Source organism: Nerophis lumbriciformis, linkage group LG18, assembly GCF_033978685.3.
Source record: "Nerophis lumbriciformis linkage group LG18, RoL_Nlum_v2.1, whole genome shotgun sequence".
NCBI classification, from domain to species: domain Eukaryota; kingdom Metazoa; phylum Chordata; class Actinopteri; order Syngnathiformes; family Syngnathidae; genus Nerophis; species Nerophis lumbriciformis.
Window position 1 is genome coordinate 15,196,616 of NC_084565.2, and position 20,562 is coordinate 15,217,177.

The 20,562-nt window shown below is 44.7% G+C and overlaps 1 protein-coding gene across 3 annotated transcripts in view; it reads left to right on the forward strand.

The window, feature by feature from the left end:
* The window catches only part of spire2 (spire-type actin nucleation factor 2), a 117,078-nt gene that overhangs the window by 60,183 nt on the left and 36,333 nt on the right, over window positions 1-20,562 (forward strand). For 2 of the 3 annotated variants that reach the window (XM_061977731.2, XM_061977730.2), the window contains exons 8-11: window positions 422-594; window positions 9,770-9,992; window positions 10,270-10,394; window positions 19,337-19,474. In XM_061977731.2, the coding sequence (XP_061833715.2) occupies window positions 422-594; window positions 9,770-9,992; window positions 10,270-10,394; window positions 19,337-19,474 (659 nt within the window). The remainder of the gene's footprint in view (window positions 1-421; window positions 595-9,769; window positions 9,993-10,269; window positions 10,395-19,336; window positions 19,475-20,562) is intronic. The other variant, XM_061977732.2, reaches the window with a different exon arrangement.

Genomic DNA, 20,562 nt, shown 5'->3' on the forward strand with positions numbered 1-20,562 from the left:
ACATAACTCCACATGTGTTCATTCATAGTTTTGATGCCTTCAGTGACAATCTACAATGTAAAGAGTCATGAAAATAAAGAAAACGCATTGAATAAGAAGGTGTGTCCAAACTTTTAGCCTGTACTGTATATGTTTACCTTCTTTCGTTTTGCATTGCAAAGGTTTAAAAATATTTCTTACTGATAAAGCCAAAATGGAGGGGGTTTGTCCACAGTAAAACTAAGCATGTTTTGGCGAAAGCAGTTAATGGCTATGTGAAAAGCAAAAAATAAAGGAGGGTGAGAGGAAATACTACTTGTCCTCAACAATCCTTTCTTGTTTGGGGATTCTGCCGTTCTTTCATGTTTCTTTCCACAACTAACAAGTAACAAATAGAGGAACAAAAACACAAGTAAATGTTTGCCCCTTTCTCTTCCTGCAGCATTCGGATCTATGCCTTGCTTGGCTCAGACGTGTCCTTGTAGTTCCAAGTCCACTTCCTGTATAGACCTGTCCATCTCGGAGGCCGGGTCTCGGTCCCAGGTGCCATCTCGCCCTCGCATCCTTCTCAAAGCCCCGACTCTGGCGGAGATGGAGGAGATGAACGTGTCTGAGGTGAGGTGCAGTAGAGGAGCTTTTATTCAAGTCTGTACTTTTACCTCAGGAAAGGATTGAATGTGTTGATTCTAAAACACACACCAAAGATTTGACAATGTCAAAGTCGACTTTTGCTTTTATCCACGAGTAAAATGATTTACTGTACGTTAACACTATTTAATTTATTTAATTGGGACAGTGCACATTAATCAACACTTGAATAAACAGTGTAAATGCGCCGGACTTTGCTTAAATGCTGTAGTCCCAAGGCAGGTTTCTAAAATAACACAGTGAGACACATAAGACTTTAAAACCACGATGACAGAAATAAAAACCAAATAAATAAGATGTCATAAAACAGACAAGACAAGCAGTTGCAATACGCAATTACAAGACAATAGACCAGGACAGACAATTCACTCACAGCTTCAAATACGCTGGCCAGAAGCCCACTAGAACAGGCTGGAGTCTAGAAACAGTGTTTAATGGTTTAAGGGGTGCAAGTCTGGTTTATTTTTATTTTTAGCCAGTGTTTTTAAGTTTTTTTTGAAAAGTGGATAGTTATCACAGTCTCTAATGTGTGTGGGCAACCTATTCCAGGGTTGCTTTCCTCTTACAGAGGTGACCATTTGACCGAATTTTGTTCTACGTTTTGGTGTATTGCAACCACCTCTGGATAAAGCCCTAGTTCTCCGTCCTTCACTGTTTCTCCTCTGAATGAATTCATCTAATGGTAGGGGTACAAGCACATTTAAAACTTTGTAGATGAGACACGCATCCATAAAGATCAAGAATGTTAAGTTTTTTTAGAATAGTACAATTGTGGAAGTGCGTTGGTTTCCTGTCAAGGATTTTAACTGCCCTTTTGAAGAGAGACTTGATGGGTTTTAGTACAATTTCTGTTGTGTGTGTGTCCAAATTTTGAAACAATAATTTATATGTGACAATATCATGGCGTGCATATAGACTTTAGCCGTCTTGGAAGTAAGGAATGGTCTTATATGATTGAAATTTGACAGATTGTATTTAGCGATATTTGTGATTTTTTTTTAACATGCGCTTTGAATGATGCTTTTATGTCAAAGACCACTCCAAGATATTTGAATTTTTCTGCCATACATAGTCTTTTTGGTATTGAGGTGTAAACAGGATTCATTGAGGCAGTGAGATACTCGTGCCAGAGCTGCTGATCGTTTTGTTGCAGCTTCTTGTTCTGATATAGCTTGGACATATAGCACTGTATCATCAGCATATAATTGCAAATGAACATCTGGGCAGACTCTAGGTAAGTCGTTTACATAGAGACTGAACAGAATTGGGCCCAAGATAGAGCCTTGGGGTACCCCTGTTGAACAGCTAAGGTAAGGTGACATTGAGTTTCCAATCTGAACAGTCTATTTTCTATCTGACAAGTATGATCCCATCCGGCAGAGTGCACCATCAGAGAAATTAAAGTGTGACATTTTTGAAATGAGTACATTATGATTTAGCAGTGGCGGACCGTGCGTTTCCCACCTAGGCCTTTAGTGATGTCCGACTTCAATGATTACCTCTCAAAATACCATCATTTATGCCACCACATGACCATTGCTGGAGAAATACTATACAGAAACACATTTACGCACTACTTTGCATTGAATCACCTCAACAGTGTACAAAACGGGTTATTTTCTGGTGCATTTAAAAATCAATAAACCCGCATCAGCAATTAAAACATATCTTATGTCCATCCATCCATCCATCTTCTTCCGCTTATCCGAGGTCGGGTCGCGGGGGCAGCAGCCTAAGCAGGGAAGCCCAGACTTCCCTCTCCCCAGCCACTTCGTCCAGCTCCTCCCGGGGGATCCCGAGGCGTTCCCAGGCCAGCCGGGAGACATAGTCTTCCCAACGTGTCCTGGGTCTTCCCCGTGGCCTCCTACCGGTCGGACGTGCCCTAAACACCTCCCGAGGGAGGCGATCGGGTGGCATCCTGACCAGATGCCCGAACCACCTCATCTGGCTCCTCTCGATGTGGAGGAGCAGCGGCTTTACTTTGAGCTCCCCCCGGATGACAGAGCTTCTCACCCTATCTCTTTTTTTTTTTTTTTTTTTTTTTTTTTTTTTTATGTCCTGTCCAGCTTCTCAGGCAAATCATATAGTTGATGTAGATGCCCATGTCGGCTGTTCAGATTTACTTTACAAAAGAGAAGTGTAGGATACTTCTCTTGTTGCCTTATTTGTATTTGACTTTATTAAATGTATTTATATTATCATTTAGTGCAGCCGGGCCGGAGCAGGAGGGGATAGAAAGAGAAAAAAAAAGAAGACAGAGGGGGAAATTGTGGGGACAAGAGGGGGATTAGACAGAGAGACAAAAACAACAACAGCAAACAACAACAACAATAGAGCAACATCAGCAAATATGACATGTACAAATATGATGGTAAAAGTAATAGCAAATAAGCAGTTAGCGAAAAATAAAAAATAATACAGAAATAACCATGAGCATTATTACACTACAAATGGATCAATACAAATACCAATAGAAATAGCGCTATTGATAATGAACAATACCAATAATTTACCTTTATTATCAACAATACAGTTGTTCAAATGCAACAATACATATACGTAATGATAACTTGAGATACAAAAGAATGCAGAAAAATGGAGGGGGAGAAAGAGAAGCAACCTACATTAACCTTGTAGATTGTTATAGTCACAATAGGTTAAGCTTTGTCAGTGTGCCATGTGTTACACCCAGTTTACCCTAGGGCAACAACGTTAATATATGTTTGATGCAACGTGATTATGTGCATGAGTGTAAGTATGCATATGTACTTGTATATGTACAGAATGTGTATATGTGTTTGTACAATGAATGTATATGTACAGAATGTGAATATGTGTTTGTACAGTGAATGTATATGTACAGTATGTGTATGTGTATGTTTGTATATTGAATGTGCGTGTGGATGTACGAACATTAGGTAGGTAAATATGTACTGTATTTGTGTATGTATGTGGGAGCGTAGGTACCTATGTACGTATGTGAGCATATGTGAATTTGCATGTACAATACATTCGACTCCCAGAGTGCGTGGGAGCCAGAGCACGGCCCCATCACCCCCGAGAGCCCAACCCACAAACAGGAGGCGTGGTGCCCAGGGAACCAGGGACCACCGCCCCCACGCAGCCAAGCCGGCCAGCGACAGGAACCCCAGAGCCCGACCCACCGTACCGCCCACAAGGGCCAGCAGCAGGCCGCAGACAGACGCACCCGGCAGAGGACAGGGCACGAGAAAAGCAGGGGACAGCCAGACCCCAAGCCAGCGAGAGACCACACCCCACACGGGCAGAAAGGCGAGACGCCCCGCCCGAGGGACCCAGAGACTCCCCGCAACCGGACGGGAAGACCGCCCCCGCCCCACCGGCAACCGGGCCCCCACGAGCCCACCCCCCACCCCCGGAGAGCGCGGCGAGGCCAGCCCCCGGCCACCCCACCCAAACCGGCCGCCGCAGGACCACCCAGGCACAGGGCCACGGGAACCACCCACCCCACCCGCAGGGACCCCAACGATGGAGATGGAACAACCAGCAACCCCCCGCCGAGCCCCCCCCCCTGAGGGAGGGGAAAATTAAAAAATAATATTAATAAAATATATTAAAAAATAAATAAATAAATTAATTAATTAATTAATTAATTAAAAAAAAAAAGAATTAAAAGAAGATCACAGACATGCTGACAAACAAGGTCACTACCCCAGCAACTGGCCGACTCGCAGCACCTCGGAATACCTTGCAGCACCAAGCTACCACAATAGACGCAGGGACTAGGCCCAACAGGCCCCAACCAAGACGGGCACCCGGAAGGGATGGACAGCGGGACCCAGGAGCTCCAGACACGCAGTTCGGATGCAGTAGCCTGAGGCGTCGACCCCCGTCTGACAGGCAGGCCCAGAGCGTACCCCCAGAAATATACATACATACATGCATATATACATACACATACACACATACACGTATACATACCCACACATACACATATATACATATACATACACATATGTACACATACACATATATAAACATACATACATACACACACATATACATAGTTCGTCAGCCCCGACAGCCATCACGCGCGCGCGCTGCCATCAGTCACAACATCAGCCACACCCCTGCACCAGACCCAGCAGCCACGGGTGCCCACACCACAAACAAACGGCAGCAGAAACAGCAGCCGCAATAACCCCAGACAGCCAGCACCAGGCAATCAAATCAAAGCGATCAAAAAAAAACTGCGACCAGCAACCACACGCCACCAGGGCCACGGAGACCAGCCGGCGCCAGCCCGCCGGTCAGCCCGAACGCCAACACGCAAACAAGAGACACCAACAACCCCCCCAACCAAAAGGCCCCCCACCCCAACCCAAACCCGCACAAACACACCACCGCCCAAACAACCGAGACACAGCATCCAGACCAGACACGGGGGCTGCGCCGCCACCACACCAAGTCACCAACAGAGACCCCACAGCGCAAGGTCGGGCCACACGGGCACGGACCCCATCCAACAGGAAGTGAGACCCGCGCGACGCCACACACAAATAAATAATAAGATTTAAAAAAAAATTAAAAAAAATAAAAAATAAAAAAATAAAATAAAATAAAAAATAAAATTTGAAAAATAAAATAAAATAAAAATAAGTAAATAATAAAAATAAAAATAATAAATACATTAAAAATAAAAAAATATATATAACAATAATAAATGAATAAAAGCCTGGCAGGCCACCAGACCGCAGTCCCCGCCGGCCGACGAGGCAATGAGGGGTGCGCCGAACCCCAAACCCCCCATGCATGTGTACAAGGCCCCCAGAGTGTCTACTGTGTAGTTAAAATTAGGAGGTCAGCCGTTACAGCCGACCTCCAGTCCCTATTGATGTGTGTACTGTAGCGTGAGTGAGATATGTATGCTTGTGGGAACTAATAATGCGATTAAAATTGGGGGACATCAAGGTCATGGTGGGTCCCAACCAAACCAAGCCCCCCAAATCCTAAGTGTCTAATATGCAGCTAAGATTGAGGGATGGACGAGCAGGGGACAAGACAGGAGGACTGGAGCCCCATTGGAGGCATCCTCAACCCCCCGCCATGCCTCCCCGCAGGACAATCCCCAAAGTCCTATATATGTGTGACTGTGTGCGCTATAAGTAGGAGGAGTAGAGGGCCCGGACATCCCCCCCAGTCCACGCGGCCGACAACCAGGAACTACGGCCAGGAGGCCGCCACCCCCCGCCACAGCCCGTGACCCATACCAGACCACTTTAACGTGACGCCACGCGAGCCCCTTCCCCCCGCCAAACAAAGCCAGCCCCCGCCCGCCCCAACCCAACCCTGCAGAGCCCATACCGGCAACCAAACGCAGAGAAACCGCACAGCCCCCACGCCCAATGCAAACACCGCATCCCGGCCATCCACACAGCAACGTGCCCATACGAGTCCCGGCCAGGAGAAGGAGCCCCCCAACGGGGCAAGAAGCCAATGCATCCCGTCCGCCCGCCAGCCCCCAAACCAGCCGGCAAGCCAACGCCAGCCAGCCCCACAACCCCACAAGCGCACAGACACCAGCCACAGTCCCCCAACCACTCCAACCCAACACAGCGATGCCAACCGCTGGTATCACCGCAGCAACCATCACCACCACCGCCCGTCCGCAGCGTAAACGCCCGCGGCCGCCGAAACCAAAACAAAAAAGCGACCGACCCCGTAAACCACAACAACGCACACCCCCGGCTACCACCGAGGCCACCAACCCACCTACCCCAACTCATCCACAGCCAGGCCAATTGAGCCACCGGACATCCACACCCATGCACACACCTACACATTCATATACACATACATACACACATACATATATGCATATACATATACATACACATACACACATATACACACGCATGCATATACATATAAACATACACATCCACACATATATACACATTAATACACCCACACACATATACATAAGCCCACATATACACAAACACATACATACACAACACACACACAAAAAAAAATTTAAAAAAAATAAATACAAAATAAAATAAAAAAATAGAAAGAAAATTAAAAAAAATAAAAATAAAATAAAAATAAACCCTTTAAATAAAATAAAATAAATAAAAAGCTCACCCTATCTCTAAGGGAGAGCCCTGCCACCCGGCGGAGGAAACTCATTTTGGCCGCTTGTACCCGTGATCTTGTCCTTTCGGTCATAACCCAAAGCTCATGACCATAGGTGAGGATGGGAACGCAGATCGACCGGTAAATTGAGAGCTTTGCCTTCCGGCTCAGCTCCTTCTTCACCACAACAGATCGATACAGCGTCCGCATTACTGAAGATGCCGCACCGATCCGCCTGTCGATCTCACGATCCACTCTTCCCTCACTCGTGAACAAGACTCCCAGGTACTTGAACTCCTCCACTTGGGGCAGGGTCTCCTCCCCAACCCGAAGATGGCATTCCACCCTTTTCCGGGCGAGAACCATGGACTCGGACTTGGAGGTGCTGATTCTCATCCCAGTCGCTTCACACTCGGCTGCGAACCGATCCAGCGAGAGCTGAAGATCCTGGCCAGATGAAGCCATCAGGACCACATCATCTGCAAAAAGCAGAGACCTAATCCTGCAGCCACCAAACCAGATCCCCTCAACGCCTTGACTGCGCCTAGAAATTCTGTCCATAAAAGTTATGAACAGAATCGGTGACAAAGGGCAGCCTTGGCGGAGTCCAACCCTCACTGGAAACGTGTCCGACTTACTGCCGGCAATGCGGACCAAGCTCTGACACTGATCATACAGGGAGCGGACCGCCAAAATCAGACAGTCCGATACCCCATACTCTCTGAGCCCTCCCCACAGGACTTCCCGAGGGACACGGTCGAATGCCTTCTCCAAGTCCACAAAACACATGTAGACTGGTTGGGCAAACTCCCATGCACCCTCAAGGACCCTGCCGAGAGTATAGAGCTGGTCCACAGTTCCACGACCAGGACGAAAACCACACTGTTCCTCCTGAATCCGAGGTTCGACTATCCGGCGTAGCCTCCTCTCCAGTACACCTGAATAGACCTTACCGGGAAGGCTGAGGAGTGTGATCCCACGATAGTTAGAACACACCCTCCGGTTCCCCTTCTTAAAGAGAGGAACCACCACCCCGGTCTGCCAATCCAGAGGTACCGCCCCCGATGTCCACGCGATGCTGCAGAGTCTTGTCAACCAAGACAGCCCCACAGCATCCAGAGCCTTAAGGAACTCCGGGCGGATCTCATCCACCCCCGGGGCCTTGCCACCGAGGAGCTTTTTAACTACCTCAGCAACCTCAGCCCCAGAAATAGAAGAGCCCACCACAGATTCCCCAGGCACTGCTTCCTCATAGGAAGACGTGTTGGTGAGATTGAGGAGGTCTTCGAAGTATTCCCTCCACCGATCCACAACATCCGCAGTCGAGGTCAGCAGAACACCATCCTCACCATACACGGTGTTGATAGTGCACTGCTTCCCCTTCCTGAGGTGGCGGATGGTGGTCCAGAATCGCTTCGAAGCCGTCCGGAAGTCGTTTTCCATGGCTTCCCCGAACTCCTCCCATGTCCGAGGATATCTTATGTGGTACTGTCAAAATTAAAATTGCAAAAAATGGATGGATATTAACGTGAAAAAATGGGAGATACAATTTTTGAACTCACAATTTGTAGCACGCATTCGACGCCGTATAAGCCGGTGGTACCGCTCGTAGTCGGCTGGATCGAGTGGAAATGGCGGGCATTTCCCTATTTCATCGCCGACATCGTCTCACAAGATGTAGTTTCTCTTTAAATATCCTTCTTGAAAATGGTTTTGCAAATATATGTGTTCCATCCATCCATCCATTTTCTACCACTTATTCCCTTTGGGGTCGCGGGGGGCGCTGGAGCCTATCTCAGCTACAATCGGGCGGAAGGCGGGGTACACCCTGGACAAGTCGCCACCTCATATATGTGTTGTCTTGTCTAATCATAAAAGACGCAGACGAGGCGTGTTGGCTAAGTTCTTAAAGTTTACTCCACAGCGTGCTCATCGATAACATCCGGCTGCCGGCATGGCTACTACATTCAACAACCGAAACGGCGCTATTGCGCATGCTCTTCACTACTGTGGCATGCTGGTTAATGGAGTCCATATGTTACTTAGCTCATAAAATCACAATATATATCTGCCACCTAATCAACGTTTTGTTTTCCTTCTTTGTGGGTCAACACTTCCTGCTTCCTGCTAAGTTGCAACTTGTGATTGGTTACTCACTTTGGAATGACGAGTGAGTATCCAATCAAAGTCTGGTTAACATCAGGCTACCTAGATAGGCTACTGTCAACAACTTGTGATCTGATTGGCTATCGCAACTGTCTAATAACTCTGTGTTCTCAAATTCATCCGCTAACTGTCCCGGTGAGTATCCAATCACAGGACGCATAAATGTTCAACCTTAGGCCAGCTAGAAGGCCTTACTGACAAACAACTTGTGATCTATCGCAAATGTCTATCAACTGTATGTGCCCGTTCACTTTCAGTGCACAGATGCCTGCATCGTTGATTCTGAAGGCCCCGGGCAGATTTCATACAGCATGGCAACGTAAGCTAGCTGAATTCTGATTGGATAAAAACTCTAACCTAAAAACAACAGCGCTGGAAGGAGCATAATATGACATGAAGAGAATATGAATACTTTTAGATATTTAGGGAAAGTAAATTAAAAAATACTTTTATCTTTAATTATGATCATGATTTCTGGTTATGTTAGGCCAGCAGAGAAGGCCTTGCTGGCCCTGACGGCACACCACTGTGATTTAGTGAGTCAAAAGCTCTTTTCAGATCCAAGAAGACATCTCCCACATGATGTTCTCATGAAAATAACAAATTGCGGTTTCAGTTGAATGGTATTTCCGAAAATGCATTGGATGTAGTGGGTTATTCCCACTGTTAAGATGGTCAGTTAATAACAGTGATGCAATCCATTTCTCAGCTATGTTTGAAATTTTCCGGTAATTTTCTACTTTGGTCTTATCCCCAGCCTTTAGGACTAGAGTAACCCTAACAGTCTTCCAGGCGCCATCACGTTTTTTTTTGTTTTTTTTACTAAGTCCTAAAAACTTGTATGGTGTTGCCGACGCAGGAAGAAGAGTCTCCTGACACATCGGAGCTGAGGAGGACAGAGAGCTCGCCGACGCCGCTCAAGCGAGATCGCTCCTTTTCCGAACATGACCTGGCTTTACTGCGTGGCGAGATTCTTCCCTCGCTCTTGGAATCCGTCCATTTTGGCGACACGGTCGCACTGAATGGCGGAAGGCCACGGTCGAGAACGCTGACGGGACCCGAGCTGCGTCCGAAACACAGAGGTCAGCATTTCATCGTTTACTGTGTTTCTGACATGTAAGCTGTTTACTGAGCAGAGACAATTGTTATTTAGTTCATAACTCAGAAATCAAACATTACATATCTTTTTTAGCTTTGTTTACCGACACCTGCAATTTCCACTTGTTTACTTTCTTGTCACAGCAACCAAATAATACTTTTGTGTATTATTGATTGAGTGGTACACATGATATTTATTGCATTTATTTCCATTGCTTTGAATGGATATGAAATGTTCAGCTTTGTCATCTCTTACCTTAGCATTCTTCCCACTTGATGACTCCATGTCCAGCTCTCCTGCTCGCTTGTCTCTGAGCTCTGTTGATGAGGCCTCAGAAGGATATGAAAAGATTTTCAACTGCAGATCGGACGAGCATCAGTGGATGGTGAGCAACATGCAGCTGGAAACACAGACTACCTTCTACATAATTTGTGTAAATGATGAAAGTATATTGCGTGTAAACACCATTCAGTCCAGTGCATCACTCGTGTCCATTTGAAGCTACTTCATTCAAAGTCCAACCATCTCACTTTAAGCACCACAAACAAAAACATTTGCCATTGATTGTCAGCTATAGAAAGGTGGGTGGAGTAGCCAAACATTTGACTCAAGAGTACCGTTAGAATACTATGACTCAAATTAAAGTAAAAAGTAGTCATCCAAATAATTACTTCAGTAAGAGTATGTATTCCATGAAAAAAATAATCAAATACTGAGTAACTTGTGAGTAACTTCTAATGTATTAAGTCATCAATTTTTTTAATGGTTCTTGGACTACATCGTATTTTGTGTGTGCGTGCGTGCGTGAAACATAATAATCTACAACTTACTGCAACATGTTTTCTCCGTTTGGAAGTGGAATTCCTGTAGGCTGAAATGTGAACATTTCTACTGAAACAAATGACAGCGCATAGATAGATAGATAGTACTTTGATTCCTTCAGGAGAGTTCCCTCAGGAAAAAATGATATAATTGCATGATATAAATAGTATTTTTACTATATTGTAAGTAAACGTTGAAGAGTTGTTCTGACTTGGCCGACAACGTGTCAGTTTTTACAGTCCGTACGTTTTTATGCACTAAATTAGTCCATCCATCCATCCATCTTCTTCCGCTTATCCGAGGTCGGGTCGCGGGGGCAGCAGCCTAAGCCTCTCCCCAGCCACTTCGTCCAGCTGCTCCCGGGGGATCCCGAGGCGTTCCCAGGCCAGCCGGGAGACATAGTCTTCCCAACGTGTCCTGGGTCTTCCACGTGGTCTCCTACCGGTCGGACGTGCCCGAAACACCTCCCTAGGGAGGCGTTCGGGTAGCATCCTGACCAGATGCCCGAACCACCTCATCTGGCTCCTCTCGATGTGGAGGAGCAGCGACTTTACTTTGAGCTCCCCCCGGATGGCAGAGCTTCTCACCCTATCTCTAAGGGAGAGCCCCGCCACCCGGCGGAGGAAACTCATTTCGGCCGCTTGTACCCGTGATCTTGTCCTTTCGGGCATTACCCAAAGAACATGACCATAGGTGAGGATGGGAACGTAGATCGACCGGTAAATGGAGAGCTTTGCCTTCCGGCTCAGCTCCTTATTCACCACAACGGCTCGATACAGCGTCCGCATTACTGAAGACGCCGCACCGATCCGCCTGTCGATCTCACGATCCACTCTTCCGTCACTCGTGAACAAGACTCCGAGGTACTTGAACTCCTCCACTTGGGGCAAGATCTCCTCCCCAACCCGGAGATGGTACTCCACCCTTTTCCGGGCGAGAACCATGGACTCGGACTTGGAGGTGCTGATTCCCATCCCAGTCGCTTCACATTCGGCTGCGAACCGATCCAGTGAGAGCTGAAGATCCTGGCCAGATGAAGCCATCAAGACCACATCATCTGCGAATAGCAGAGACCTAATCCTGCAGCCACCAAACCAGATACCTTCAACGCCCTGACTGCGCCTAGAAATTCTGTCCATAAAGGTTATGAACAGAATCGGTGACAAAGGGCAGCCTTGGCGGAGTCCAATCCTCACTGGAAACAGGTCCGACTTACTGCCGGCAATGCCGACCAAGCTCTGACACTGATTATACAGGGAGCGGACCGCCACAATCAGACAGTCCTATACCCCATACTCTCTGAGCACTCCCCACAGGACTTCCCGAGGGACACGGTTGAATGCCTTCTCCAAGTCCACAAAGCACATGTAGACTGGTTGGGCAAACTCCCATGCACCCTCAAGGACCCTGCCGAGAGTATAGAGCTGGTCCACAGTTCCACGACCAGGACGAAAACCACACTGTTCCTCCTGAATCCGAGGTTCGACTATCCGGCATAGCCTCCTCTCCAGTACACCTGAATAGACCTTAATACCTGAATTAATACTAAATTAGTCTGATCTGCTTAGGCTGCTGTCCCCGCAACCCGACCTCGGATAAGCGGAAGAAGATGGATGGATGGATAGTCTGATTTGTCAAATCATATATTTTGACAAATAAATAAATCATTGTTTCTTCTATTTTTACAGTGACATGGGAAGTTCTAGTTTCCATGCTCTATTTCTCATACAACTGTCGGCCATAAACTAGGTGGCGATTGTTATACTATGTTATTGCTATGTGAGAATGTAAATACAGTAGAACAGCGGTGTCAAACTCATTTTAGTTCAGGGGGCGCATGGAGAAAAATCTGTGCACACGCAGGCCGGACTATTAAAATCATGGCATTAAAACAAAAAAATAAAGACAACTTCAGATTGTTTTCTTTGTCTTACTTTGGCCAAAAATAGAACAAACACATTCTGAAAATATTACAATAAAAATATTTTTTTAAATACCTGCGGCGGTAAAGTTTAGATCCACGAAGGAAAGAAGAAAGTGAATGAATGTTTATAACTGAATACATTTACATATGCAACATTTGTTTTCTTTTGTATTATTTTTTTAATGAATTAAAGGCCTACTGAAATGCGATTTTCTTATTTAAATGGGGATAGCAGGTCCATTCTATGTGTCATACTTGATCATTTTGCGATATTGCCATTTTTGCTGAAAGGATTTAGTAGAGAACATTGACGATAAAGTTCGCAACTTTTGGTCGCTGATAAAAAAGCCTTGCCTCTACCGGAAGTAGCAGACGAGTAGCGTGACGTCACAGGTTGTGGAGCTCCTCACATCCGCACATTGTTTACAATCATGGCCACCAGCAGCGAGAGCGATTCGGACCGAGAAAGCGACGATTTCCCCATTAATTTGAGCGAGGTTGAAAGATTCGTGGATGAGGAAAGTGAGAGTGAAGGACTAGAGGGCAGTGCGAGATGCTGTGAGAGGCGGGTGGGACCTGATATTCAGCTGGGAATGACTAAAACAGTAAAAAAACACAAGACATATATATACTCTATTAGCCACAACACAACCAGGCTTATATTTAATATGCCACAAATTAATCCCGCATAACAAACACCTCCCCCCTCCCGTCCATATAACCCGCCAATACAACTCAAACACCTGCACAACACACTCAATCCCACAGCCCAAAGTACCGTTCACCTCCCCAAAGTTCATACAGCACATATATTTCCCCAAAGTTACGTACGTGACATGCACATAGCGGCACACACGTACGGGCAAGCGACCAAATGTTTGGAAGCCGCAGCTGCATGCGTACTCACGGTACCGCGTCTGCGCATCCAACTCAAAGTCCTCCTGGTAAGAGTCTCTGTTGTCCCAGTTCTCCACAGGCCAATGGTAAAGCTTGACTGTCATCTTTCAGGAATGTAAACAATGAAACACCGGCTGTGTTTGTGTTGCTGCGGTCGGCCGCAATACACCGCTTCCCACCTACAGCTTTCTTCTTTGCTGTCTCCATTGTTCATTGAACAAATTGCAAAAGATTCACCAACACAGATGTCCAGAATACTGTGGAATTTTGCGATGAAAACAGACGACTTAATAGCTGGCCACCATGCTGTCCCAAAATGTCCTCTACAATCCGTGACGTCACGCGCAGGCGTCATCATACCGAGACGTTTTCAGCAGGATATTTCGCGCAAAATTTAAAATTGCACTTTAGTAAGCTAACCCGGCCGTATTGGCATGTGTTGCAATGTTAAGATTTCATTATTGATATATACAGGTAAAAGCCAGTAAATTAGAATATTTTGAAAAACTTGATTTATTTCAGTAATTGCATTCAAAAGGTGTAACTTGTACATTATATTTATTCATTGCACACAGACTGATGCATTCAAATGTTTATTTCATTTAATTTTGATGATTTGAAGTGGCAACAAATGAAAATCCAAAATTCCGTGTGTCACAAAATTAGAATATTGTGTAAGGGTTAAATTTTGAAGACACCTGGTGCCACAAACTAATCAGCTGATTAACTCAAAACACCTGCAAAGGGCTTTAAATGGTCTCTCAGTCCAGTTCTGAAGCCTACACAAACATGGGGAAGACTTCAGATTTGACAGCTGTCCAAAAGGCAACCATCGACACATTGCACAAGGAGGGAAAGACACAAAAGGTTATTGCTGAAGAGGCTGGCTGTTCTCAGAGCTCCGTGTCCAAACACATTAATGGAGAGGCAAAGGGAAGGAAAAACTGTGGTCAGAAAAAGTGTACAAGCGATAGGGATCACCGCGCCCTGGTCAAGATTGTGAAAAAAAACCCATTCAAAAATGTGGGGGAGATTCAGAAGGAGTGGACAGCTGCTGGAGTCAGTGCTTCAAGATCCACCACCAAGAGACGCTTGAAAGACATGGGTTTCAACTGCCGCATACTTCGTGTCAAGCCACTGTTGACCAAGAAACAGCGCGAAAAGCGTCTCACCTGGGCTAAGGAAAAAAAGAGCTGGACTGCTGCTGAGTGGTCCAAAGTCATGTTTTCTGACGAAAGCAAATTTTGCATTTCCTTTGGAAATCGAGGTCCCAGAGTCTGGAGGAAGACAGGAGAGGCACAGGATCCACGTTGCCTGAAGTCTAGTGTAAAGTTTCCACCATCAGTGATGGTTTGGGGTGCCATGTCATCTGCTGGTGTCGGTCCACTCTGTTTCCTGAGATCCAGGGTCAACGCAGCCGTCTACCAGCAAGTTTTAGAGCACTTCATGCTTCCTGCTGCTGACCTGCTCTATGGAGATGGAGATTTCAAGTTCCAACAGGACTTGGCGCCTGCACACAGCGCAAAATCTACCCGTGCCTGGTTTACGGACCATGGCATTTCTGTTCTAAATTGGCCCGCCAACTCCCCTGACCTTAGCCCCATAGAAAATCTGTGGGGTATTGTGAAAAGGAAGATGCAGAATGCCAGACCCAAAAACGCAGAAGAGTTGAAGGCCACTATCAGAGCAACCTGGGCTCTCATAACACCTGAGCAGTGCCAGAAACTCTTCGACTCCATGCCACGCCGCATTAACGCAGTAATTGAGGCAAAAGGAGCTCCAACCAAGTATTGAGTATTGTACATGCTCATATTTTTCATTTTCATACTTTTCAGTTGGCCAACATTTCTAAAAATCCTTTTTTTGTATTAGCCTTAAGTAATATTCTAATTTTGTGACACACGGAATTTTGGATTTTCATTTGTTGCCACTTCAAATCATCAAAATTAAATGAAATAAACATTTGAATGCATCAGTCTGTGTGCAATGAATAAATATAATGTACAAGTTACACCTTTTGAATGCAATTACTGAAATAAATCAAGTTTTTCAAAATATTCTAATTTACTGGCTTTTACCTGTAAACTATCAGACTGCGTGGTCGGTAGTAGTGGGTTTCAGTAGGCCTTTAAGTAACGTTTATGACAACCTTTTTCCAAAACACAATATAGAATGTGAGATATAACAGGACAATGCATACATTTATCATTTGTTTTCAAAACGGTTACAAAAGAGTGGGACCACAAATATTTACTGTGGGACCCCATTTTTATGACTTGATGGGGTCCCTGGGACTCCATTTTTAAAATTGCTAGCGCCAACACTGATGGAGTATTGGTGCGTGGAAAACAGCAGCAGGCAGCTGTGGTCTGCGAACCGTTTCTAATACTAATCGAATATCATCCCGGGGGCCATAGATATTTCATTCGCGGGCTGGATCTGGCCCGTGGGCCTTGACTTTGACACATAGGCAGTAGAAGAAAGACATGCTAATAAAGTCGTGCGAGTAACTGTCAAGCCCCAGATCTAACTGATAACTTTACTGCTATTTGGTGTTGCTGGTAGTGTTTTTATGTGTTTGAATTATTAATTATTATGATTGTCAGACGCATACAAAAAGATCGCTATTTTGGTAAACGAAAAAGGTACAAGTTTTGGTGTTCACAAAAATTATTTTGTGTGTGTAAAATAGGTTTCTCACCTGCTGGCACTTCAGCCTTTGCAGCTTAAAAACAGCTGACCAAGTCGAGAAACTTTTCAAAATAAAGTTCTCCACTCTGGGGTCGCTGATGACGAACAGCGTGCGTCCCAGGTGTGCGAAGCATGTATGCCTCTCATCTCTGTTCATGGTGTTGGCCCCTCGCTTTCTGATTTCCATAGGCTTCTTGATCCATCAGTTGTGTTTATTTATTTCTGATGATAAGACTTTTCCTGTGTCCCAGTCCAAGAGGTGATTGTTCCTCCTGCAGTGGTCTGTAATAGCTGATTATTTGTTTTGCTGTGTTTTGGGGTTCTGGTAAACTTCGCTAATGTTTTCTTCTCGCATTGATTTTTGTGTTCTTTTTTTACCAGGTACTGAAAGTTTTTCGGGTCTCTCCAATATATGTTTTATTACATGATCTGCATGGGATTTCGTAGATGACATCATATTTTCAATCCTGTGTTAATGTATTGTTTGGGTGTACATGTTTTTTGTGTGGTTTTACTGCAGTGTTTGAGTTTTTTTCATGGTGCGTTGTATGGGCTGTGTTATTCCTCTGATGTATGGTCGTGTTATCGTATCTACTAAACCCAAAACCAGTGAAATTGGCACGTTGTGTAAATTGTAAATAAAAACTAGAATACAATGATTAAACGGCACGGCCGAAAACCAACATTGAATGCCCATGACCTTCAATCCCTCAGGCGGTACTGCATCAAAAAGCGACATCAGTGTGTAAAGGATATCACCACATGGGCTCAGGAACACTTCCAAAGACCATTGTCAGTAACTACAGTTCGTCGCTACATCTGTAAGTGCAAGTTAAAACTCTACTATGCAAAGTGAAAGCCATTTATCAACAACACCCAGAAACGCAGCCGGCTTTGCTGGGCCCGAGCTCATCTAAGATGGACTGATGCAAATTGGAAAAGTGATTCTGTTGTCTGACAAGTCCACATTTCAAATAGTTTTTAGAAACTGTGAACGTTGTGTCCTCCGGACTAAAGAGGAAAAGAACAATCCGGACTGTTATACTGTAAGCGCAAAGTTCAAAAGCCAGCATCTGTGATGGTATGGGGGTTTATTAGTGCCCAAGGCATGGGTAACTTACACATCTGTGAAGGCACCATTAATGCTGAAAGGTCAATACAGGTTTTTCAGCAACGTATGTTGCCATCCAAGCAACGTATTGTTCATGGACGCCCCTGCTTATTTCAGCAAGACAATGCCAAGCCACATTCTACAAAACGTGCCAACTTCACTGGTTTTGGGTTTTGTATATTTCTTGTCTCGGTTTTTGTTTTGCTTTTCTGTCTTGGTTGTTGTTTTCCTTTCTGAAGGGCCCATCTTGGATATTAACCGCATGTGAGAGCATCTTAGATGTATTTTTTTCCCTCCTGTCTGTCTTTTTCATTCATTAAGATGCTAGTCTGTTTGTAAAGGGCTCTGACTGCCGAGAGTTTGCGCGCAGTGGGATGTTCTGATGTCCAGATACGGTACTGGTCCATATGTGTGAGTTTTCTGCACCGTGGTTTGAATGTTGCAATCTTCTTTGTGGTGTAAGTTTATGTCCAGAAATGGTATTGTCATGTTTGTTTCTTTTTCATCTGTACATTGTATGTTACCACTGCTGGCTATTGTAAGCTCCTGTGTGTCCAGTCCTTGTTATTTCCAGTATGTCGTCTACGTTTGGGGGTGTTGTTTGAATGGCTTTTTTCTCCAAGTCCTACTTGAAAAAAATGCTCATGACAGCGCATAGCGGCTCTCCAATGGCAAAACCTTCCTTCTGTCTGTGTGTACTGTGTTGTACTGAGAGTATGTGGATTTGGTGATGAAATGCAGTAAGGTGGTGATGTCGTTTATCGTCATGTAAGTGCGTGTCCTGAGGGATCTGTCTTAAGTTTGAGTCTTTCTGTGACAATATGAAGGGTGGGTTTTGTGAATAATGAGGTGACATCATAATATATAAATGTTTCATCCATTTTAAGATGTATTTATTTTAGTTCTTGTCCCAGCTGTTGGGAGTTAGTGCAGTGGTGTTGTGTGTCACTGGAGAGGGGTCTGATGATTTCAACCAAAGCTTTTAAAAAGTTTAATGTTGCGGATCCTATGCTGTGAACTATTGGTCCTAGGGTTGTACGGTATACCGGTACTAGTATAGTATCGCAGTACTAATGAATAAAAAATGGTACTATATTCTTGTTTAAAAGTACCGGTTCGCCATATTTTTTTTGCTGGTTTTACGAGCAGAAGAGCATGTTCGGCAGCGCACAATCACGGAGTACGTACAAGCAGACAATGTGTGTAGACAGAAAAGGGAGAACGGGCGCATTTTGGCTAGGGATGTCCGATAATATCGGACTGCCAATATTATTGGCCGATAAATGTAATATCGGAAATTATCGGTATCGGTTTCAAAATTATCGGTATCTGTTTCAAAAAGTAAAATGTATGACTTTTTAAAACGCCGCTGTGTACACGGACGTAGGGAGAAATACAGAGCGCCAATAAACCTTAAAGGCACTTCCTTTGCGTGCCAGCCCAGTCACATAATATCTACGGCTTTTCACACATACAAGTGAATGCGAGGCATACTTGGTCAACAGCCATACAGGTCACACTGAGGGTGGCCGTATAAACAACTTTTACGTTTTTAGCAGGATATTTCACACAAAATTTAAAATTGCACTTTAGTAAGCTAACCCGGCCGTATTGGCATGTGTTGCAATGTTAAGATTTCATCATTGATATATAAACTATCAGACTGCGTGGTCGGTAGTAGTGGGTTTCAGTAGGCCTTTAAACCCTTTTTTTGGTTAACGGACAGCACTTTGCTTTAATTCGGTAGAATGCCCCATATATATTTAGGGAAGAGGACTGTATTTGAATAACCTTAAAGTGATTTTTATTTGAAATATATTCTGATAAATATATAATTGAACTGAGCAGCTGTTGATGAAAACTCATTCTTCTGCTCACCAAGGAGGAGTTCAGCCACCCAGTGGAGAGTCTGGCCTTGACTGTTGATGAGGTCATCAACGTGCGCCGAGTGTTGGTCAAAGCGGAAATGGAGAAATTTCTTCAGACCAAGGAACTCTACAATAACCTGAAAAAAGGCAAGGTAATGAATCCGATCAATTTTCTCATGTCTTCCATCCTCGAAGCTTTGACAGCATCTTTCTCACACTGCCATTCAGAATCTCTTTGGTCCTCTGCACTCACATATTGATAAATTGCAATTATTTTGTATTTTTATATAATTTTAGTTGAAATATGGTGGTACAGGGGTTAGTGCATGTGCCTCACAATACGAAGGTCCTGGGTTTGATCCTGGGCTCGGGACCTTTCTGTGTGGAGTTTGCATGTTCTCCCTGTGACTGCGTTGGTTCCCTCCGGGTACTCCGGTTTCCTCCCACCTCCAAAGACATGCACCTGGGGATAGGTTGATTGGCAACACTAAATTGGCCCTAGTGTGTGAATGTGAGTGTGAATGTTGTCTGTCTATCTGTGTTGGCCCTGCGATGAGGTGGCGACTTGTGTACCCCGCCTAGTGCCCGAATGCAGCTGAGATAGGCTCCAGCACCCTCCGCGACCCCTAAAGGGACAAGCAGTAGAAAATGGATGGATGGATAGTTGAAATATATATTATTTGTGTTTCATTTCCATCAGTAGATATGAGGAGTTTAACCATATAAACATTTGGTTCACTACAGAAGTGCAACAAACTCCCATATAGTACAGTTTAAAAGTATCTATGCGAAACAAATATGATGCACCAGTCATGACTAGCTATTATGCCATTGATTGAGTGATTGATTGATTGATTGATTGAAACTTTATTAGTAGATTGCACAGTGCAGTACATATTCCGTACAATTGACCACTAAATGGTAACACCCGAATGTACAGATATACATCATAATACAGTCATCACACAAGATAATCATCAGAGTATATACATTGAATTATTTACATTATTTACAATCCGGGATGTGGGATATGGAGGGAGGGGTTAGGTTTAGTTGATATCAACACTTCAGTCATCAACAATTGCATCATCAGAGAAACAGTGTAGGACTGACTTGGTAGGATATGTACAGCAAGTAGTGAACATAGAGAGAGAGATCAGAAAGCATAAGAATAAGTATCTACATTTGACTCTTTACATTTGATTATTTACAATCCGGGGATGTAGGATGTGGAAGGGAG